The following is a 25170-nucleotide window of genomic DNA, read 5'->3' on the forward strand; positions in this document are numbered from 1 at the left end:
TTTATTCTTAAATGTTAAAAAAGAACCTGCATTTACTACCTCGTCTGGCAGCTCATTCCACACTCCCACCACTCTCTGTGTGAAGAAGCCCCACCCAATGTTCCCTTTAAACTTTTCCCCCCTCACCCTTAACCCATGTCCTCTGGTTTTTTTCTCCCCTTGCCTCAGTGGAAAAAGCCTGTTTGCATTCATTCTGTCTATACCCATCATAATTTTATATAACTCTATCAAATCTCCCCTCATTCTTCTACGCTCCAGGGAATAAAGTCCTAACCTATTCAACCTTTCTCTGTAACTGAGTTTCTCAAGTCCCGGCAACATCCTTGTAAACCTTTTCTGCACTCTTTCAACCTTATTAATATCCTTCCTGTAACTTGGTTACCAAAACTGAACACAATACTCAAGATTCGGCCTCACCAATGCCTTATACAACCTCATCATAACATTCCAACTCTTATACTCAGTACTTTGATTAATAAAGGCCAATGTACCAAAAGCTCTCTTTACGACCCTATCTACCTGTGACACCACTTTTAGGGAATTTTGTATCTGTATTCCCAGATCCCTCTGTTTTACTGCACTCCTCAGTGCCTTACCATTAACCCTGTATGTTCTACCTTGATTTGACCTTCCAAAGTGCAATACCTCGCACTTGTCTGTATTAAACTCCATCTGCCATTTTTCAGCCCATTTTTCCAACAGGTCCAAGTCCCTCTGCAAGCTTTGAAAACCTTCCTCACTGTCCACTACACCTCCAATCTGTGTATCATCAGCAAATTTGCTGATCCAATTTACCACATTATCATCCAGATCATTGATATAAATGACAAATAACAATGGACCCAGCACTGATCCCTGTGGCACACCACTAGTCACAGGCCTCCACTCTGAGAAGCAATTCTCTACTACCACTCTTTGGCTTCTTCCATTGAGCCAATGTCTAATCCAATTTACCACCTCTCCATGTATACCTAGCGAATGAATTTTCCTAACTAACCTTCCATGCGGAACCTTGTCAAAGGCCTTACTGAAGTCCATGTAGACAACATCCATTGCCTTCACTTCATCCACTTTCCTGGTAATCTCCTCAAAAAACTCCAATAGATTGGTCAAACATGACCTACCATGCACAAAGCCATGTTGACTCTCCCTAATAAGTCCCTGTCTATCCAAATGTTTGTAGATTCTGTCTCTTAGTACTCCCTCCAATAACTTACCCACTACCGACGTCAAACTTACCAGCCTATAATTTCCCGGATTACTTTTCGATCCTTTTTTAAACAACGGAACAACATGAGCCATTCTCCAATCCTCCAGCACCTCACCCATAGACACCGACATTTTAAATATATCTGCCAGGGCCCCTGCAATTTCAACACTAGTCTCCTTCAAGGTCTGAGGGAATACCCTTTCAGGTCTTGGGGATTTATCCACTTTAATTTACCTCAAGATAGCAAGCACCTCCTCCTTTTCAGTCTGTACAGTTTCCATGATCTCACTATTTGTTTCCCTTAATTCCATAGACTTCATGCCAGTTTCCTTTGTAAATACAGACGCAAAAAACCCACTTAAGATCTCCCCCATTTCTTTTGGTTCCGCACATAGCCGACCACTCTGATTTTCAAGAGGACCAATTTTATCCCTTACAATCCTTTTACTCTTAATATACCTGTAAAAGCTCTTTGGATTATCCTTCACTTTGACTGCCAAGGCAACCTCATGTCTTCTTTTAGCCCTCCTGATTTCCTTCTTAAGTATTTTCTTGCACTTTTTATACTCCTCAAGCACTTTATTTATTCCCTGTTTCCTATACATGTCATACAACTCTCTCTTCTTCTTTGTCAGAGTTGCAATATCCCTTGAGAACCAGGGTTCCTTATTCCTATTCACTTTGCCTTTAATTCTGACAGGAACATACAAGCTCTGCACTCTCAAAATTTCTCCTTTGAAGGCTTCCCACCTACCGATCACATCCTTGCCAGAGAACAACCTGTCCCAATCCACGCTTTTTAGAACCTTTCTCATTTCTTCAAATTTGGCCTTCTTCCAGTTTAGAACCTCAACCCGAGGACCAGATCTATCCTTGTCCATGATCAAGTTGAAACTAATGGTGTTATGATCACTGGAACCAAAGTGCTCCCCTACACAGACTTCCGTCACTTGTCCTAACTCGTTTCCTAACAGGAGATCCAATATTGCATCCCCTCTAGTTGGTACCTCTACATATTGATTTAGAAAACTTTCCTGAACACATTTTACAAACTCTAAACCATCTAGACCCCTAACAGTATGGGAGTCCCAATCAATATGTGGAAAATTAAAATCCCCTACCACCACAACTTTATGTTTCCTGCAGTTACCTGCTATCTCTCTGCAGATTTGCTCCTCCATTTCTCATTGACTATTGGGTGGTCTGTAATACAATCCCACTAATGTTGCCATACCTTTCCTGTTTCTCAGCTCCACTCATAAGGACTCAGTAGACAAGCCCTCTAATCTGTCCTGCCTGAGCACTGCTGTAATATTTTCCCTAACAAGCAATGCTACTCCCCCACCTTTCATTCCTCTGCCTCCATCACATCTGAAACATCGGAACCCTGGAATACTAAGCTGCCAGTCCTGCCCCTCCTGTAGCCAAGTTTCACTAATTGCTATAACGTCATAATTCCACGTGTCATCCACGCCCTCAACTCATCCGCCTTCCCCGCAATACTCCTAGCATTGAAATATATACACCTCAGAAGAATTTTACCACCACTCACAACCTTTCTATTTGTGGCTACCACTGCCCCGCCCCCCCCCCCCCCACCAGACAGTGATGCAGCCTGTCAGAATGCTCTCCACGGGACAACTATAGAAGTTTTTGAGTGTATTCATTGACATGCCAAATCTCTTCAAACTCCTAATAAAGTATAGCCGCTGACTTGCCTTTATCTGCTGGGACCAGGTTAGATCCTCAGAGATCTTGACATCCAGGAACTTGAAACTGCTCACTCTGTCTACTTCGGATTGGTGTGTGCTCCTTTGTCTTACTCTTCCTGAAGTTCACAATCAGCTCTTTTGTCTTACTGACATTGAGTGCCAGGTTGTTGCTGTGGCACCATTCCACTAGTTGGCATATCTCAGTCCTGTACACCCTCTCATCACCACTTGAGATTCTACCAACAATGTTTGTATCATCAGCAAATTTACAGATGGTATTTGAGCTATGCCCAGCCACACAGTCATGTGTATATAGAGAGTAGAGCAGTGGGCTAAGCACACACCCCTGAGGTACACCAGTGTTGATCATCACTGAGGAGGATATGTTATCACTAATCTGCACAGATTGTGGTCTTCCGGTTAGGAAGTCCAGGATCCAATTGCAGATGAGGGTACAGAAGCCCAGATTCTGCACCTTCTCAATCAGGATTGTGGGACTGATGGTATTAAATGTTGAGCTATAGTCGATGAACAACATCCTGACATAGATGTTTGTGCTGTCCAGGTTGTATAAAGCCGTGTGGAGAGCCATTGAGATTGCATCTGCCATCGACCTATTGATAGGCAAATTGCAGTTGGTCCAGATCCTCGTTGAGGCAGGAGTTCAGTCTAGTCATGACCAACCTCTCAAAACATTTCATCACTGTCGACGTGAGTGCTACCGGGCGATAGTCATTAAGGCAGCCCACATTATTCTTCTTAGGCACTGGTATAATTGTTGCCTTTTTGAAGGAAGTGGGAATTTCCACCTGTAGCAGTGAGAGGTTGAAAATGTCATTGAATACTCCCGCCAGTCAGTTGGCACAATTTTTCAGAGCCTTACCAGGTACTCCATTGGGACCTTCCACCTTGCGAGGGTTCACTCTCTTTAAAAACAGCCTAACATCGGCCTCTGAGACAGAAATCACAGGTTCATCAGGTGCAGCAGGGATCTTCACAACTGTAGTTGTGTTCTTTCTTTCAAAGCGGGCATAGAGGGCGTTGAGTTCATCTGGCAGTGAAGCATTGCTGCCATCCATGCTATTGGGTTTTGCTTTGTAGGAAGTAATGTCTTGCGGAACCCGCCAGAGTTGCCGTACATCCAATGTCGCCTCTAACCTCATTCAGAATTGTCTCCTTGCCCTTGAAATAGCCCTCCGCAAATCATACCTGGTTTTCTGGTACAGGCCTGGGTCGCCAGACTTGAATGCCACAAATTTAGCTTTCAGCAGACAATGTACCTTCTGGTTCATCCACGGCTTTGGTTTGCGAATGTACAGTAAGTCTTTGTAGGCACACAGTCATCCACACAGGTTTTAATGAAGTCAGTAACAACTGCAGCATACTCATCGAACTTCGAAGATGAATCCCTGAATACAGTCCAGTCCACCAATTCAAAGCAGTCCTGTAGGCGCTGTTGTGCTTCCCTTGTCCATACCTTCTTGGTCCTCACTACTGGTGCTGCAGTCTTCAGTCTCTGCCTATACTCAGGGAGTAGAAGCACAGCCAGGTGATCAGACTTCCCGAAGCGAGGGCATGGAATAGCATGGTAGGCATTCTTGATGATGGTGTAACAATGGTCCAGTGTGTTGTTTCCTCTGGTATTGCAAGTGATCCGTTGATGGTAATTGCTTAGAGATTTTTTCAGACTGGCCTGGTTAAAATCTCTCAAAATGATGGTGAAAGTGTTAGGGTGCGCTGTTTCGTACATGTTAATCCCATTGCTCAGATCATCTAAAGCCTGCTTGACATTGGCCTGAGGTGGAATGTAAACCGCTACCAAAATGACCCCGGAGACCTCCCGTGGTAGGTCAAAAGGACAGCAACTAACTGCTAGATATTCCAGGTCTGGAACTAATGCAGGTCTCCAGTCACAGAGGCAACCCTCTACTACCATTCTCTGGCTTCTCCCACAAAGCCAATGTCTAATCTAATTTACCACCTCATCTTGACTGCCGAATGACTGAACCTTCTTGACCAACCTCCCATGTGTGACCTTGTCAAATGCCTTGCTAAAGTCCATGTAGACAACATTCACTGCCTTGCCTTCATCAATTTCCCTGGAAATTTCTTTGAAAAACTCTATAAAATTGCTTAGACCTGACCTATCTTGCACAAAGCCATTGTAAGTATCTTTAAACAGTCAATCTCTATCCAAATACTCATATCTCCAGCCCCTTAGATACCTTCTAATAACTTTCACGCTACTGATGTGAGGCTCACCGGCCTTTAATTTCCTGGTTCATGATTAGAACCATCCTTGAACAATGGAACAACCTTGGCTATCCTCTAATCCTCTGGTACCTCTCTGTCATTAAGGATGATTTAAATACCTCTACTAGGGCACTGGCAATTTCTGCATTTGCTTCCGTAGGGTCTAGGTACACACCTTGTCAGATTTATCCACGCAGATTTGCCTCAGGACAGCAAATACCTCCTTTTCTGTAATCTGAAAGTGTTATATTTGAATGCAAGCAGCATAAGAAATAATGGATGATCTTGAAATTCAGCTAGAGACAGGCAAGAATGACATTGCCATCTCTGAAACTTGGCTAAAGAGTGGCTGTGTCATGGTCCCGATCAGTTATTCCCTGGTTCCCTTCAAATTTCCTTTGTGTCGCGATCAGAACCGTTGACTCCTTGTTTTCCTTTAATTCATTGTTTCCCCATGTTTCTTGGGCTCTGTAATTAAAGGCATTTGATTCTCGGCTGAATGGTCGGTATATAGTGTCGGGCTTACAGCTGCTCGGGGCTAGACCATCACCTGACGTCACCGAAGCAAGTGCGAGCAAGTCACCTTGCCGGAGCGAGCCAGGTCACATCACCGGAGCTACTCTAGTCTTCTCCCAGAAGCGAGTGCCAGTAAGTCTCCTCTCCTCGCTGGAGCCAGCCTGACAAGTTACCCTGCCTGAGCGAGCCTGCTATGCTACCTTGCCAGAGCAGGTCCATCAAGTTAACCCGCCAGAGTGAGTCAAGAGCCGCTGTCTGTAGTTCTGGGGCCGAGTTGAGAGCTTGCCGCTACTTGGAGCCACTTTGTGCCAAGATAAAGAACTGTCTATCGTTGTGTGGTTTTGTCTCTTCGTGTCCTTGGTCTCCGTTGGGTAGGTCCAGCCATTTGTCGCTACCTTGAGTTGGAAACTGTCTCTTTGTGTCCTCACCTCTGCTGGGTAGGTCCAGCCGTTTGCCGCTGCCCTGAGTTGGGAACTGTCTCTTCATGTTCTGTGTTCTGTGCTCTGTGTCCTGTGTCTAAGGAAGTGTCCCGGCTCTGTGTCCTGCATCCAAGGAAGAGTCTTGGCTCTAGTAACTATTAATAAACTCTATTTTTTGGTTAACACTACAAAATATGTTTGTGTCATGCATTTGGGCCCACCCATGCGCCACACTTGTGACAGGCTGCCATTAGGAGCTGAACATCCAAGGATATACAGTGTATCGGAAAGGTAGGTTGGTAGGCAGAGGGGGTGGTGTGGCCCCATGTATAAGAAATAATATTAAATCATTAGCAAGGAATGACATAGGATTGGAAGGTGTAGCGTCTCTATGGGTTGAGTTAAGAAATGGCAAGGGTAAAAAGACCATAATGGCAGTTGTATACAGGCCTCCAAACAGCAGCTCGTTCAATCACTCCCACTCTGTCATGTATAAAACAACTGAACCCCAGGATACTGAGCTACCAGTCCTGCCCCTCCTGCAAATAAGTCTCACTAATGGCTACAATATCATATATCCAGGTGTTGATCCATGCCCTGAGCTCATCTGCCTTTCCTACCATACTTCTTGCATTAACATATATGCAGCTCAAGACACTAGTCACAATATGATCAACTTCTTGATTCCTGACTTTGTCTGAGTTCTTAACAACACCTGTCTCTACAACCACTTAACTATCTGTTATGGCACTCTGGTTCCCATCCCCATGCAACTCTAGTTTAAACTCCCCACCACAGCACTAGCAAATCTTCCCACTAGGATATTAGTCCCCTTCTAGTTGAGGTGCAAACTGCCTCTTCTGTTCAGGTCTCACCTCCCCCAGAAGAGAGCCCAATGATTCAAATGATCCTTAGGGCTTTGATACAGAAAGTTGATTTATGTTTCACTGCATTAAAACAGTATTATGCACTCGTAATACATATCAGTACTTCTGATTTATGTTTCACTCCATTAAAACAGTATTATGCACTTGTAATACATATCAGTACTTCTGAGGCAGGGTCTCTCCCCGAAAAGTCGATTGTTTATTCCTCTGCATAGATGCTGCTGTTGGCCAGAAAGAATTATGGTCTGCAATTCAATGGATTTGAATGAACCAAGGACAGTGGAAGTAGACAAACCAATTGCCTTTGTTCTTTCCATGTGCTTGAAGGAGATGGAGATAGCCATTTGGTGAGATTTTGTCCTTGCAGTGCCCCATTTTGTGAACTCTGAACTGATTCGTGCTCTGGGATGATCTAATCAGAGCAATTGAATGTGGACACAAGGAGCTTCAGCTGATGACTTGCTGAACCTGAGACCATTCTCAGATGAGTAGCTATTTATTATGCAAAGTGGCAAGTTTACAGGAGAAGCAATCTGTAATCTCCTTACACTGTGTCTAGGTCACCTAGTTTAATTGGTCTAAACCAGAATTGAAACAAACAAAGGCATGAGGTTGAGGGTAAGACCATAAACTAACGTTCATTGTAGCCCTGGACCAGAGAAAGTAAGAAGGTGACCCAGGTAGGTCAGGTGTCACATATCCCGTGACGGGTTAAAGAATCAGCAGAAATGGAAAACAGCTAGAGTCTGGTACTGGTGTTAACATAAGCTATTTTCATTAGTAACTACATAATACAGTCATATATAACTGGATAAATCAAACAAGTTAGCAGTGTTATGTGTATATAGGTGTTTAAATATAACTCCCAAACTATTGAGCTTGGGGGAAAGAAGGCTTAGAGTCTTGAGATGGTAAAGTATGAAAGTTCAGTTCATCCACGGGATAGGTGATGAGAGAGAGATATTTGTAATCCACGGTAAATGTCGAGAGAAGGCAATTACATCAATTTTCCACTGATTCCACGACAGCAATACAAAATAACAAGGGCTGTAGTTTTTATCTCTGAAGTTGTTCCACTCCACACACGAAATATCACCGACAGTGATCTTCAACGAATATCCTTCCAACACAAGTGGTACCACACCCGAATTCAGCTACGGATCATTTCAAAGTGGTGGCCACAGGATACTCAAACCCAATCCACATATGGATTATCACCAACAGTTGCTTATTACTAAGGGGACCCTCTTCAAGGGAACCAACCCCAAACACACAACGTGATAGCCACTTATCCAGGTTCACAACATACGAAATAACTCCAACAGTGATTTGCCACAGGGGTGCCTTTCTTCGGTGAACTTCCACACCCAAACAAGGGTAACACACAAGTAGTATTCACAAAGGTACTCCCCTCACCAGAGAACCCACTCCTGTGGATTAACTACATGACAATCACACTTTCGTAGTCGAATGGAACTCAAACTCACCCTTACAGGCTACTTAGAAAGAGAGTCCAAACAGTGACCTCTTTGTCACTAGGTTTTTTCTGTTTCAAACCCATCTCTCCTCTCTTCAATTCCTGCAAACTTGTTCCAGTTGCAGACAAATTGTGAGAGTCATTTATCAATACTCAGGATTGATCTCAACTCACCCCTTTTGGGCGACTGAAAGTTTAAACCAGGGCCTCACTCACTGATGTCTTTCATTGACTGAATCCATCTTGACTCTGAACATGTGTTTCTCTGTATCTGTAACTGTCCTTGTAAAATGCTGCAGAGAAACCATAACATCAATTGTCCATCAAATAACTCCACCTCTCTCTCTTTCCATGGCAATCCAAAAGCTGACAGCAGTAGTCAGTGTCCTTGTAAAAGTGTAAACACGCTGCAGAGAAACCATAACACCACCTCAAAGCAGTCTTCGCATCTCTCTCTCAATAACAAGGTGTTTGTGTTGTACAGCTCTCTCTCTTTTTTTAAAGGTACAGTCCATAGAAAATATGAACACTAGGGATACATAACACAGGTGACTGTGAGCCAGTGGGATGGAGATCATCAGTTCAACTGATGAGGAACATGTAAGAGTCAAGAACTTCAAACACATAATTCCTTACTGGAATTCTTTGAGGATATAACGAGAGCAGTGGACAGAGGGACCAGACGGACATTATTAACTTGGATTTCCAGAAGACGTTCGATAAGGAACCTGATAAAAGACTCATCCACAAGATAAGAATGCATAGAGTTGGGGGTGATGTATTAGCATGGATAGAGGATTGGTTAACCAATAGAAAGCAGAGAGTTGGGATTCATGGATATTACTCTGGTTGGCATTCATTGGTGAGCAGTGTGCCGCAGGGGTTGGTGCTCGGAATGTAACTGTTCACAGTATACATTAATGATCTGGAAGAGGGGACTGAGTATAGTGTATCTAAATTTGCTGATGATACTAAATTGAGTGGAAAAGTAAAATATGCAGAAGATATGAAGAGCCTGCAGAGAGATATAGATAGGTTAAGTGAGTGGGAACGGGTCTGGCAGTGGAGTACAATGCTGGTAAATGTGAGTTCATCCATTTTGGAAGGAAAAATGAAAGTGAAGATTATAATTTAAATGGTAAAAATTGCAGCATGTTGCTGTGCAGAGGGACTTGGTTGCTTGTGCATGAATCACAGAAAGTTGGTTTGCAGTTGCAGCAGGCTGTCAAGAAGGCAAATGGAATGAATTTAAGAGCAGGGAGGTTATGCTGCAACTGTACCGGGTACTGGTGAGACCGCACCTGGAGTACTGTGTGCAGTTCTGGTCTCCTTACTTGAGGAAGGTTATACTGGCTTTGGAGGTGATGCAGAGGTGGTTCACCAGGTTGATTCCAGAGATGAGGGGGTCAGACTATGAGGAGAGATTGAGTTGCCTGGGACTGTACTCACTGGAATTCAGAAGAATGAGAGGAGATCTTATAGAAACATATAACATAATGAAAGGAGTAGATAAGATAGAGGCAAGAAAATAGTTTCCACTGGTAGGTGAGACTAGAACTTGGAGACATAGCTCCAAGATTCAGGGGAGTAGATTTAGGACAGAGATGAGGAGGAACTGCTTTCCCCAGAGGGTGGTGATTCTGTGGAATTCCCTGCCTAGTGAAGCAGTGGAGGCTGCCTCAGTAAATGTATTTATGACGAGGTTGGATAGATTATTGCGTAGTAGGAGAATTAAGGGTTATGGGGAAAAGGCAAGTAGGTGGAGATGAGTCCATGGCCAGATCAGCCACGATCTTATTGAATCGCGGAGCAGGCTCAAAGGGATAGATGGCCGACTCCTGCTCCTATTTCTTATGTTCTCGTGTTACAGCGATAACTCTCCAGAGACCAACCATTGTGGAACTGGAGGACCCCACAGACACATGAAGATCAGAACAAGACGACGAGAAACCCCTAGCCAGCATAGACTCGTCTCCCGGGTAACACCTTTTCTCTTCATTCACTGTTCATGAAAGGTCAGGAAATCATAGTGGGTTCAAGCTAGGTTGTTAGTTAGTGAACCTATGGGCATTTCAGAATTAGAATTAGAATTAGAATTTCATTTCTTACATCTATCTCACAACACGAGGGAGTAAAATCTTTATGTTGCATCTCCATTGCTATGTACAAGCAATAAGAAAGGGAAATGTGTGAGGATATTGCCCAAACACTAAGATTGTATACATAATTGTTTTGTATACATGTGTGTACAGTCAGATATGCAATCAGATCAATTTGGTTGAGACAATAAGGATTATATGTCCGTAAATAAGGATTCTCTCTTTGCCTCTCTGATTTTTTTTTAAGCATGTCGCATCAGACAGTCAGCCATTCTTGTCTGGTGTATGGTGTCAGGATTGGTCTCTTTTCGGATTAACTGGGTCACAATATAAACGTTCCCGACTCGACCCTTTTTTTTTTACAAGACTGAGTGGCTAGCTCGACGCTCAACCCAGCGCGGATGGAAAACGTGCTTGGGGGGTGGCCCGACTTGGATTTGAACTCGGGAGCCTTCACTCTGGAGTCTGGTGCTGATGCCATTGTGCCACCAGCCTCTCTGATCATTTTTACTAAGGGCTAGATTGTAATAATACTGTCTGACCTGCTGAGTTCCTCCAGTAATTTGTCTGTTATTACATACTTGAACTTGATGGTCTAATATCCTCAGTGACTCCCATGAATATTTTCAGTCATATCTAGTTTTCAATTCATGGGAACAAACTGATATTGTAACACACTCTTTGAGTTACCTAATTGAACTCTGAAAATCCATACAATTTGTGACACTAAAGCAGAAAGTAAATTCAAAAACCCCACCAGTAACCTTCAAGTCTCCATAAATGTGTTTTCAATTACTTTATTAATAACATCTAAGCCATATCTTGTCCCCAGTTTAAGGAAGAGATCTATATTGTTGCCAGTTGATTAAGTATATCAGGCCTCCATAGAGATTACAGACAAAGTAAGCAATAGTAAACAATGCATCAAGAAATTAAACAGCTCCATCACAAAGATGCTCCTTCCATGGCTAATAAACTGCTGAGACCATCATGTCTCCTCCTTTTACTTCAAGGCATGTTGTCGCATCATGCTAACCATAATACTGATGACTTGTTGCCACATGCATTTGAGCAATTATCACTGCGAGGATGATTACGACGGAAATAACACCAATCACAGTGGCTGCAATATTGAGGGACCGTGCTGTAGATCCATATTGCCGAGCTCCTTCGATGTCACCCACAACTTTCCGATCTCTAGACTGAAAGAAAAGAAGTATAAATAAATGAGCTTTAAAATACAGTGCGCAAGCAGACTGTGACCACAAGGTTGGTGATATCTAACTGGTTAGACTAGTCTGCTTTTAGTGCAACTGCCTCTGAATTTAAAATAACAGAATCAGAGTCAGGTTTATTGTCACTGACGTTTGTCATGAAATTTGTCATTTTGCAGCAGCAGTCCAGTGGAATGTAACTGTCTTATTGTAGGCTCATAATGAGTTAGTTATTTCTGTGAACGCAATCTAACAGCAACATAACTCTACAATGTTTGGGAATAATGACGGAAAGGCCATTACCAGTAAATAAACCTGTTTAGGATGGGTATGTTTGGGTAACCACAAAAACATAAAAGATTGAATATTTCTCGTAAGGGAAAATAAGACAAGTATCTGTATGAATAGTGACTGCAAATTTAATGTTTGCTAGGAAGCAATAATTCAGCTCACACCAATATAAACAGATTAAATTGTATTGTCAAAATATTTTAAGCTGTAACATACAAAATAAAGGATCCATCACATTAACAGGATGTCAGTCTATAACATGCAGGCAATCATTGGAGGTCCTGCCTCATAATTAATCCAGTTTGCTTCACTTTGTTCTTTCTTTTCAAATCTTTTTATTATTATTATCCAAAATTAACACAAGTGCATCAAAGTAAGCAACACTTACAATCTCTCAAGAAAAAAAATTTATTTTAAAGATTGAAAAAATGTTGGTGATAAAAAAAACCCTACAAGAAAAACCATTAGGTGTTCAACTCTGGAGCCATGCATCACACAAAAAGCTTCTAAAGATAAACATCAAACCGCCAGCAAGAAAACATATGTACCAAAAATTTACAATTAGATCATGGAGGAAATCTATCAATTAACTCAAATGATAATAACGAGCAAATGAACCCCATCTTTTCTCAAAATCAAACATAGGTTCAAAGGTTCGACTTCTAATTTTCTCCAAACTAAGACATAGCATCACTTGGGAGAACCATTGTGACAAAGTGGAAGCCGATGTATCCTTCCACTTCAACAAAATGGCCCTCCTAGCTATCAATGTAACAAATGCAATAACATGTTGGTCAGACAAAGAGATACTACGGATATTTTGAGGATTTTTTCCAAAAAACAGTTAATTTGTTAGGTTGCAAATTAATTTTAAGTGCTTTAGAAATTGTCGAAAAAACTAACTTTCAGAACTGTTCCAGTATAGGACAAGACCAAAACATGTGGGTCAGTGTAGCTGTCTCAGTTTTACATCTATCACAATAACTACCGTTAACCGATTCCAACCTGATGTAATTTTTGCCCAAGAGACACATATCAGGGCGGGAGACCAAAATAGATTTTTTGGATGGTGGAGGGGTTTGCAGTTTCACTCTACTTCTCAGAGTAAAACTAAGGATGTGTCCATCTTTATTAAATCCAATATATTTACTCAAGAGGATATAGAGTCAGATTTTAATGGTAGATTTTTAATTGTTAGAGGAATAATCTGTGACAGAAAAGTTGTTTGGTCCATTTGTACGGTCCTAACTTAGAGAATCCTTTTTTAAAAAAGGTATTTGCTTTACTGCCTGATTTAAATGAATATATGCTGATAATGGGTGGGGATTTTAACTGTTGTTCAGATCCTTTGATTGACAAGAGCTCAACCAATCCGCGACTTCCAAATCACTTCATGTCACTTATTAACTCCTTTTTGACCGATTTTGGATTGATTGAATTATGGAGGTATCTACACCCTGATAACAGAGAATATCCTTTCTTTCCACGTTTATAAGAAATATTCGATGATCGATTATATTATAATCGATCCTTGCCTCTTGCCTAGTGTTAAAAATTGTGAATATGACGCTATTGCTATATCTGATCATGCGCCTGAGTTCGTCTTTTGAATTTGATGTCATTCTTGCCCATCCACCATGACGCATGTCTCAGACATTATTGCAAAACTCTGACTGTCAGTTTCATTGAAACCCAGATAAAAGAATTTGTTTATTAATGATAAAGGGGATACATCTAAATTAATCATATGGGATACATTTAAAGCATTCTTATGTGGTCAGAACATTTCTTATTCATCTAAGCTTAAAAACAGACTAAAGTAGAATTAGATAAGATTTCAAAACAAATTAAAGACTTCGGTAATATTTATGCAATTTCCCTGAATATTGATTTATTCAAAGGGTGGAACTTCAATCACAATATAACCTATTATTAACTCATCCTATTGAAGGCTATTTGCTTAAGTTAAGTTCAGTTTGGAAATAAAAATAATAAACTGCTCGCGTCTCAATTAAATACGGCTAGAGCCAAAAGGCAAATTTTGAAAATCCGTAGGAGAGATGGTACCCTCGCGTGGGAATATGAAGAAATTAATAAGATTTTTCAAGATTTTTATACTGAACTTTATAAATCCCAATGTCCAGTAGATTCTTGTAAAATGAATGCCTTTTTATGAAAGATTGCTTTTCCTAAAATTTCTGTTGAGGATCAAAAAAACTCTTGATGCCCAAATTACTGAAGCCAAAATTCATAAAGCTATTTTTTCAATGTAATCTGGTAAGGCCCCTGGACTTGATGGCTATCCTGAAGAATTTTATAAAAAATTTGGAAAATTGCTTTCTCCATATATGTTGGAAATGTTTAAGGATTCTTTTGTGAAAGGTGACTTACCCGCTACTTTCTATGAGGTTTCTATTTAATTCTTAAAAAGGATAAAGATCCTACTGATCGTGCCTCATAGACCTATTTCATTACTGAATGTCGATGCTAAGATTCTATCAAAGATAATGGCCGATCGGTTGGAGAATATTTTGGGTAAAATTATTTTTAAAGATCAAACAGGCTTTATAAAGGGTCGTTATTCTTTTTCAAATGTTCGGAGATTATTTAACATTATATACTCGTCCTCTTTTAAAACTCCACAATGCATTGATCGAGTTGAATGGAAATATTTATTTAATGTTTTAGAGAAATTTGGCTTTGGTGTTAATTTTAATAATTAGATTAGAATGATATATAAAACTCCTATTGCTATTGTTATTACTAATAACTGTAGGTCTCCTTTTTTTCAGCTTTCACGGGGGACAAGACAAGTTTGTCCATTAAGTCCTTTGTTATTTAATTTAATATTAGAAACCCTTGCTATTGCTCTTTGTGAAGCTAAAGATATTTATGGAAATTTTCTGAATGAGACCATTCATAAGATTTCTCTTTACACAGACGATTTATTGGTTTATATATCTAATCCCGAGGAATCTATTCTTGCCTTGCTAAAATTATTTAATGAATTTGGAGATTTTTCAGGATATAAAATAAATTTCAGTAAAAGTGAATTGTTTCCTTTAAATTAATCTGTTTCTGTATATTATAATATTCTTTTCAAAGTCATGGATTCTTTTAGATATTTGGGTATTATAAATCACTAAAAAATATAAGGATCTTTATAAAGCCAATTTTGTTCCTTTGGTAGATTCTATGAAGTACTTATTTAGTAGATGGAGTCCACTTACATTTTCACTTGCTGGTCACATCCATATAGTCAAAATGATGATCTTACCAAATTTTTTATATTTATTTCAGAATATCCCTTTTTTTTGACTAAGAAGTTTTTTGGATCAGATTGATTCTATTATTTTATCTTTTATTTGGAATAATAAAAGACCAAGAATTAGTAAATCTCACTTACAAAAGTTGAAAAAGGATGGTGGTCTCGCTTTGCCTAATTTAAGAATGTATTACTGGGCTGTTAATGTGCGATACATGTCCTTTTGGTTATATTGAGTTGATAAGAACGATCGGCCAATTTGAGTAAACTTGGAATTGAAAGCTGTGAAACAGTTTTATTTAACCTCGTTATTGGGAGCTGCTTTACCTATACAATTAGCTAGAGTTGCAAATTTAAACTTATACCCTGTGATTAAGCATTCTTTACAAACTTGGCTCCAGTTCGGCAATATTTTTAATCTTAAAAAACTTAAAGTTTGTAGTTTAATTTATTGAAATTACTTTTTTAAGCCTTCTTTGAGTGATCCAATTTTTTACTTTGGAAAAATAAAGGTATTAATTCTTCTTTGGATCTATTTAAAGAAGATAGACTGATGTCTTTTGATAAATATTCTCTTTCATACTCACACTTTTTACAATACCTTCAAGTTAGACATTTCTTACAAAAATATTTAGGTAGTTTTCCTTACATATTGGATGCCGACCTGTTAGATACTATTATGAGTATGAACCCTTCGATGAAGGGTTCCATTGGAAGAATTTATGATTTACTATTACAATGGGATAAGTGTCCTTTATTTAAGATTAAACAAGATTGGGAAAAGGAACTCAATTTGACTTTTATGACGGAGGATTGGACGCGGATTCTGAAGCTGGTTAACTCTTCTTCGATCTGTGCTAGTCATTCACTGACTCAATTTAAAATTGTACATCGTTACCATTTGATGAAGAAGAGATTGTCTAAAATATTCCCTAATGTTGACAGTTCTGCACTTTGTTTATTCACAGTAACGACCTGGTTCTGCACTGAAAAAACAGTCCAGACAAAGAATAAAAAAATAAACAAACATCCCCTCTTGCCTTTTCTCCAATCATGTGTGCTAGCTGGCTAAAAGAAAGTTATTTGCACATGCTCTGTGAAACCATAGTCTGCATGAGGATTTTCGGACATCAGGAACTGACATTCCAAATTTGGTTCTGTGAGCATTTCACCACATTCTTCTACCCTGTTTGTCAGTTTCTTTTCTGGGGCATCTTCTTGGCCAAAGTGTTAACAAGACAAATATTATTGGCTAATTCAACAAGCCTGTATTTTTATTTTAAACAACAAAACTGAAATACTCATTTGAAACTGTATATTATTAAGTGTATAATGTAATTCAAGGAACACTTTTTTATATACAGATTTGCATTTTGAAGAGACCTGCTGAAAATAAAATGCCCAACAGCATAAATGTATTAACTAAATAAAACATGGTCTTAAACCAGGGTAACACAATAAAATATACTACAAATGATAATAAATGTATTTTTAAAAATTAAGTAGTGCAAAAAGAGAGCAAAAATGAGACAGTGTTATTGGGTTCATTGTCTGTTCAGAAATCTGGGGAAGGGGACAGAAGTACACTATTTATTGAGGCTTCCATTGGTTGGGGTCAACCATGAATGTTGTGTCCCAGCTGTCTATCTGATACACAAACCAGGACAGCAAACCATCACCCATGCAACAGGCTCCCTATCTCCATGCAACTGATGAATCCAAATAAATGGCAGAGACTGATACATGGCACCAGCATTATTGTGGGAGCTGTCAGTCTGCATCGATCTCTCGGACACAGTGGTGTCAAGAAAACAACCTCTCCCTCAATGTTGCAAGACCAAAGCAGCTGGTTGTGGATTACAGGAGGAATGGAGACAGGCTAACCCCTATTGACATCAATGGACCTGAGGTTGAGAGGGTGAACAGCTTTAAGTTCCTCAGCATTCACATCACTGAGGACCTCACATGGTCTGTACACACCAGCTGTGTGGTGAAAAAGGCACAACAGCACCTCTTTCACCTGAGATGGTTGAGGAAATTTGGTATGGGCCCTCAAATCCTAAGAAATTTCTACAGGGGCACAATTGAGAGCATCCTGACTGGCTGCATCACTGTCTGCTCTGGGAACTGTACCTCCCTTAACCACAGGATTCTGCTGAGAGTGGTGTGGACAGCCCAGCGCATCTGTAGTTGTGAACGTCCCATGATTCAGGACATTTACAAAGGCAGGTGTGAAAAAAGGACCTGAAGAATCATTGGGGACCTAAGTCACCCCAACTACAACCTATTCCAGCTGCTACCATCTGGGAAACAGTACCACAGCATAAAAGCCAGGACCAACAGACTCCGGGACAGCTTCTTCCACTAGGCCATCAGACTGATTAACTCACGCTGATCTGAGTGTATTTCTATGTTAGAATTTTCCATCTCCTAAATTAAGCTGATGACCCCCATCTGCCCAAAGTCATTGGTTTTAAGGTGGCAGCAATCTGCCTTTGCCCCTACTCCTGTATTTGAGACACACACCATTGGGAGCATTTAATTGACAGTGGGAGCTTATCTCCAGCTATTACAACCTTAAGGAATCATTTCATTTATTGAAAATTCTAAAATGGATAAACACAGTTCAAGCCAACAATATTCATCATAAGAAATATTATGCCATTACTTGAGCACATCATCAGTTACATCCAAATAGAGCTGGATCTGGACAATATCCAGGCCTTAACTGATAGGTGGCACCACAAATTGCTTGGTGAAAATCCTGGAGTTCTCTCCCTAACAGTATTTTTGGATAGACTCATAAGTCAGGGACTGTAGAGGTTCAGTTAAGGCCATCACCACCTTTTCAAGGATAGTTGGGGATGAAGTCAGCCTGCGAACCCACATCCTTTCAATAAGTAAGTTAAAAAGTTGTATTAAAGCAGAACACAATCTTTGTTGTCTAGGGTGCACAAAGCCCACTGGCCCCGATGGCACTGCTCACAATAGAGGCAGGTAGTCAGTTCAGAGTGTGACCCCTTCCCTGAATCTACTGCCCAAGCCCCCAAGCCTCTGAGTGGCCACTCAACTAAGCTCACATCAGAGAAATTTATTGGCGCCAAATAGACTTTAACAAAGACACAGACCCTGGTATTTGATTTAATTACACATACAACTGAGATTCTTTTTCCTGCAGACATACCCATCAAATCTATAGGATAGCAGCTATAACAGGATCAATGAAAGTTCAAGTAGAACATTCATGGCTCTGCCTGTCTAAGTAGATAATGGATGCGCCCGTTCCGGGAAGCAGATCTGAGCAATGAATATGGAGATCCTGGGCTGCCCAGACATCAAGATCCCCCTCTCGGCCTCACCGATGTGGTCCAAAGGAATGCGAAGCAGTACATTTGGCATCAGCTTGGCTGCAGGAGCTGCCGGGAGGTGACATGATACGTCATCCAACCGCCTTAGGGGCTCCACTCCGGATTTGTGTAGGGTTTACTCCTTAGCCTTCTCTTCTCCCGAAGATACCCACAAGGCAGTGGGATCCATAACCCTGGATAGGGGCCCATTCCGGGTACTGTCAGCTGGAGCCAGCTGAGCCCAGGGCTTGAGTAAAGCGGTGTTGTCACGCCCTGTAGTAGTGACATATGGAGCCACTACCCACTACCCTAAGTAGAGCATAGAAGACAACAAACTGTGCAAATGCAAATATAAATAAATAGCAATAAATACTGAGAGCACAGAATAACAAGATAAAGAATCCTTGAAGTGAGATCATTGGTGTGGGAACATCTCAAGGAATGAGAGTAGTTATCACATTGTTCAACAGCCTGATGGCTGAGGGGTAGTAACTGTTCTTGAATCTGGTAATGCGAGGCCTGAGGCTCTTGTACTCTCTACCTGATGGCAGCAGTGAGAAAAGATCATGGCCTGGGTGGTAAGGATCTTTGATGATGGATTCTGCTTTCCTATGACAGTTTTTTATGTGGATGTGTTCAATGGTTAGAAACATAGAAAACCTATAGCACAATACATGCCCTTCGGCCCACAAAGCTGTGCCAAACATGCCCCTACCTTACAACCACCTAGGCTTTACCCATAGCCCTCTATTTTTCTAAACTCCATGTAGCCATCCAGGAGTCTCTTAAAAGACCCTATCATTTCCACCTCTACCACCGCCCCCAGCAGCCCATTCCACGCAGTCACCACTCTGTGTTAAAAACTTACCCCTGACATCTCCTCTGTACCTACTTCCAAGCGCCTTAAAACTATAGCCTCTCGTGCTAGCCATTTCAGCCCTGGAAAAAAGCCTCTGACTATCCACACGATCAATGCTTCTCATTATCTTGTACACCTCTATCAGGTCACCTCTCATCCTCCGTCGCTCCAAGCAGAAAAGGCCAAGTTCACTCAACCTATTCTCGTAAGGCATTCAGGCAACATCCTTGTAAACCTCCCCTGCACCCTTTCTATGGTTTCCACGTCCTATGGTTGGGAGAGGTTTACGTGTGATGTACTGGGCTGAATCCACGATCTTTTGTAGTACAGTATTTTCCATGCAAAGACCATACCAGGCTGTGATGCAGCAAGTCAATACACTCTCTGCTATGCATCTCTAGAAGTCTGTCAAAGTTATTGATGTTATGCAAATCTCCATAGACTCCTGAGGAAGTAGAGGTGCTGTTGTGTTTTCATAGAACATAGAATAGTACAGCACAGTACAGGCCCTTCGGTCCACAATATTGTGCTGAACCTCAAACCCTGCCTCCCATATAAGCCCCACCCCAACTTAAATGCCTCCATATACCTGTGTAGTAGTCTCTTAAGCTTCACCAGTGTATCTGCCTCCACCACTGACTCAGGCAGTGCATTCCTCGCACCAACCACTCTCTGAGTAAAAAACCTTCCTCTAATATCTCCCTTGAACTTCCCACCCCTTACCTGAAAGCCATGTCCTCTTGTATTGAGCAGTGGTGCCCTGGGGAAGAGGTGCTGGCTATCCACTCTATCAATTCCTCTTATTATCTTGTACACCTCTATCATGTCTCCTCTCATCCTCCTTCTCTCCAAAGAGTAAAGCCCTAGCTCCCTTAATCTCTGATCATAATGCATACTCTCTAAACCAGGCAGCATTCTGGTAAATCTCCTCTGTACCTTTTCTAATGCTTCCACATCCTTCCTATAGTGAGGCGACCAGAACTGGACACAGTACTCCAAATGTGGCCTAACCAGAGTTTTATAGAGCTGCATCATTACATCGTGACTCTTAAACTCTATCCCTCGACTTATGAAAGCTAACACCCCATAAGCTTTCTTAACTACCCTATCTACCTGTGAGGCTACTTTCAGGAATCTGTGAACATGTACCCCGAGATCCCTCTGCTCCTCCACACTACCAAGTATCCTGCCATTTACTTTGTACTCTGCCTTGGAGTTTGTCCTTCAAAAGTGTACCACCTCACACTTCTCCGGGTTGAACTCCATCTGCCACTTCTCAGCCCACTTCTGCATCCTATCAATGTCTCTCTGCAATCTTTGACAATCCTCTACACTATCTACAACACCACCAACCTGTGTCGTCTGCAAACTTGCCAGCCCACTCTTCTACCCCAACATCCAGGTCGTTAATAAAAATCACGAAAAGTAGAGGTCCCAGAACAGATCCTTGTGGGACATCACTAGTCACAATCCTCCACTCTGAATGTACTCCCTGCACCACCACCCTCTGCCTTCTGCAGGCAAGCCAATTCTGAATCCACCTGGCCAAACTTCCCTGGATCTCATGCCTTCTGACTTTCTGAATAAACTTACCATGTGGAACCTTGTCAAATGCCTTACTAAAATCCAGATAGATCACATCCACTGCACTACCCTCATCTATGTGCCTGGTCACCTCCTCAAAGAACTCTATCAGGCTTGTCAGACAGGTTCTGCCCATCACAAAGCCATGCTGATTGTCCCTGATCAGACCAAGATTCTCTAAATGCCCAGAGATCCTATCTCTAAGAATCTTTTACAACAGCTTTCCCACCACAGACATAAGGCTCACTGGTCTATAATTACCCAGACTATCCCTGCTACCTTTTTTGAACAAGGGGAAAACATTCGCCTCCCTCCAATCCTCCGGTACCATTCCCATGGACAACGAGGACATAAAGATCCTAGCCAGAGGCTCATCAATCTCTTCCCTCACCTCATGGAGCAGCCTGGAGAATATTCCATCTGGCCCCGGGGACTTATCTGTCCTAATGTATTTTAACAACTCCAACACCTCCTCTCCCTTAATATCAACATGCTCCAGAACATCAACCTCACTCATATTGTCCTCACCATCATCAAGTTCCCTCTCATTGGTGAATACTGAAGAGGAGTATTCATTGAGGACCTCGCTCACTTCCACAGCCTCCAGGCACATCTTCCCACCTTTATTGCTAATCGGTCCTACCTTCAGTCCTGTCATCCTTTTTTTCTTCACATAATTGAAGAATGCCTTGGGGTTTTCCTTTACCCTACTCACCAAGGCCTTCTCATGCCCCCTTCTTGCTCTTCTCAGCCCCTTCTTAAGCTCCTTTTTTGCTTCCCTATATTTCTCAATGGACCCATCTGATCCTTGCTTCCTAAACCTCATGTATGCTGCCTTCTTCCACCTGACTAGATTTTCCACCTCACTTGTCACCCATGGTTCCTTCACCCTACTATTCTTTATTTTCCTCACCGGGACAAATTTATCCCTAACATCCTGCAAGAGATCTCTAAACATCGAACACATGTCCATAGTACATTTCCCTGCAAAAACATCATCCTAGTTCACACCCGCAAGTTCTAGCCTTATAGCCTCATAATTTGCCCTTCTCCAATTAAAAATTTTCCTGTCCTTTCTGATTCTATCCTTTTCCATGATAATGCTAAAGGCCAGGGAGCGGTGGTCACTGTCCCCCAGATGCTCACCCACTGGGAGATCTGTGATACTGTGACAGGAATCCATCCTGGACACACTTAACAAACTCTGCCCCATCTAAACCCTTGGAACTAATCAGGTGCCAATCATTATCAGGGAAGTTAAAGTCACCCATGATAAAAACCCTGTTATTTTTGCACCTTTCCAAAATCTGCCTCCCAATCTGCTCCTCTGTATCTCTGCTGCTACCAGGGGACCTATAGAATACCCCCAGTAGAGTAACTGCTCCCTTCCTGTTCCTGACTTCCACCCATACTGACTCAAAAGGGGATCCTGCTACATTACCCACCCTTTCTGTAGCTGTAATAGTATCCCTGTCCAGTAATGCCACCCCTCCTCCCCTTTTTCCCCCTCTCTATCCCTTTTAAAGCACTGAAATCCAGGGATATTGAGAATCCATTCCTGCTCTGGTGCCAGCCAAGTCTCTGTAATGGCCATGACATCATAATTCCATGTATGTATCCAAGCTCTCAGTTCATCACCTTTGTTCCTGATGCTTCTTGCATTGAGGTACACACACTTCAGTCCTTCTACCTTACTGTCTTTACACCGTTTATTCTGCTTCTCTTTCCTCAAAGCCTCTCTATATGTTAGATCTGGCTTTACTCCAGGCATTTCTTTCACTGCTCTATTTCTCTAGGTCCCATCCCCCTTGCAAATTAGTTTAAACCCTCGCGAACCAGGCCAGCAAACCTACCTGCAAGGATATTGCTCCCCCTCAAGTTCAGGTGCAACCCATCCAATCTGTACAGGTCCCACCTTCCCCAGAAGAGATCCCAATGATCCAAAAATCTAAAACCCTGCTCCCTGCACCAACTCCTCAGCCACGCATTCAACTGCCGTCTCCTCCAATTCTTACCATCACTGTCACGTATACTGGCAGCAATCCTGAGAGCGCCACCCTTGAGGTCCTGTTCTTCAGCCTTCTGCCTAGTTCCCGAAACTCACACTTCAGGACCTTATCCCTCTTCCTGCCTATGTCATTGGTCCCAACATGTATCACGACTTCTGGTTGTTTTCCCTCGTACCAGGACGTCGTGCACCTGGTCAGAGACACCCCGGACCCTGGCACCCGGGAGGCAACAAACCATGCGGGTGTCCTTCTCACGTCCACAAAATCTCCTGTCTGCTTCCCTGACTATAGAGTCTCCAATGACGACAGCTCTCTCTTCTCCGTCCCACCCTTCTGCACCACCGGGTCAGACTCAGTGCCAGGGGTCCTGTCACCGTGGCTCACACCTGGTCGGTCGTCCCCGCCAACAGTATTTTTTTTGCAATTACATTTATATGATGGGTCCAGGACAGATCCTACGAGATATTAACACCCAGAAATTTAAAGTTACTGACGCACTCCACCTCTGATCCTCTGATGAGAACTCACTCATACACCTCTGGTTTCCCTCTCCTGAAGTCTATAATTAGTTCCGTGGTCTTGCTGATATTGAGTGAGAGGCTGTTGTTATGACACCACTCACCAAATTTTCAATCTTCCTCCTGTATGCTGATACAGCCCACAACAGTGGTGTCATCAGCAAACCTGAATACGGTGTTCGAGCTGTGCTTAGCCAGTGGAGCAGGGGCTAAGCACACAGCCCTGAGGTGCACCTGTGCTGATGGAGATTGTGGAGGAGATTTTGCTAATCTCAACTGACTGGGGTCTGCAGGTGAAGATATCCAAGGTCCAATTGCACAAGGTTGTACTGAGGCCCAGGTCTTGGAGCTTACTGATTAGTTTTGAGGGGATGATGGTATTGAATGCTGAGCTGTAATCAATAAACAGCATTCTTTGCTGTCCAAATCTTCCAGGGTTGTGTGAAGAGCGAGTGAAATGGCATGTGCTGTGGACCTGTTGCTCTGGTAGGCAAATTGAAGTGGATCCAAGTCCTGACTCAGACAGGAGCCGATATGTTTCATTACCAGCCTCTCAAAACACTTCATCACTGTAGATATAAGTGCAACTGGTTGATAGTTCTTGGGAAAGTCACCACGCTTTTTTTGGGTACTGGTATGATTGAAGCCTGCTTGAAGCAGGTGGGTACCACACAATGCCAAATCAAGAGGAGAAGATAGAAACATAGAAACATAGAAAATAGGTGCAGGAGTAGGCCATTCGGCCCCTCGAGCCTGCACCGCCATTTATTATGATCATGGCTGATCATCCAACTCAGAACCCAGCCTTCCCTCCATACCCCCTGACCCCTGTAGCCACAAGGGCCATATCTAACTCCCTCTTAAACATAGCCAATGAACTGGCCTCAACAGTTTGCTGTGGCAGAGAATTCCACAGATTCACCACTCTCTGTGTGAAGAAGTTTTTCCTAATCTCGGTCCTAAAAGGCTTCCCCTCTATCCTCAAACTGTGACCCCTCGTTCTGGACCTCCCCAACATCGGGAACAATCTTCCCGCATCTAGCCTGTCCAATCCCTTTAGGATCTTATACGTTTCAATCAGATCCCCCCTCAATCTTCTAAATTCCAACGAGTACAAGCCCAGTTCATCCAGTCTTTCTTCATATGAAAGACCTGCCATCCCAGGAATCAATCTGGTGAACCTTCTTTGTACTCCCTCTATGGCAAAGATGTCTTTCCTCAGATTAGGAGACCAAAACTGCACACAATACTATACAAATCTTTAGTATTCAACCATTGTCGGGAGTAGGCCAGTGGCGAGAGTAGAAGCAACAGTCTTTGGCTCAAAAAAGGCTTTGGCCCAGAAGAGGTGTCAGCTCTCTAAAGTGTCTGTTAAGGTTTCCTTTTTTTTTTCATTTTCCTCTCTTACTGTACCATTTAAATGGCGGTGGTATGCTCTTCGTGCTGGATGTTGGAGAACTGGGAGACCCAGAGTCTCCTGGGAAACTACATCTGCATGAAGGTCATCCGG

At 42.1% G+C, this 25170-nt stretch overlaps 1 protein-coding gene across 1 annotated transcript in view; it reads right to left on the reverse strand.

The window, feature by feature from the left end:
- Nucleotides 1-11360: 11360 nt before the first annotated feature.
- LOC134341261 (dispanin subfamily A member 2b-like) overlaps nt 11361-25170 on the reverse strand; it is a 33014-nt gene continuing 19204 nt past the window's right edge. Inside the window, exon 2 of the mRNA XM_063039119.1 lies at nt 11361-11775. Coding sequence (XP_062895189.1) covers nt 11605-11775 — 171 coding nt within the window. The 3' untranslated portion in view covers nt 11361-11604. The remainder of the gene's footprint in view (nt 11776-25170) is intronic.

Source organism: Mobula hypostoma (genome assembly GCF_963921235.1).
Source record: "Mobula hypostoma chromosome 11 unlocalized genomic scaffold, sMobHyp1.1 SUPER_11_unloc_1, whole genome shotgun sequence".
Classification (NCBI taxonomy): domain Eukaryota; kingdom Metazoa; phylum Chordata; class Chondrichthyes; order Myliobatiformes; family Myliobatidae; genus Mobula; species Mobula hypostoma.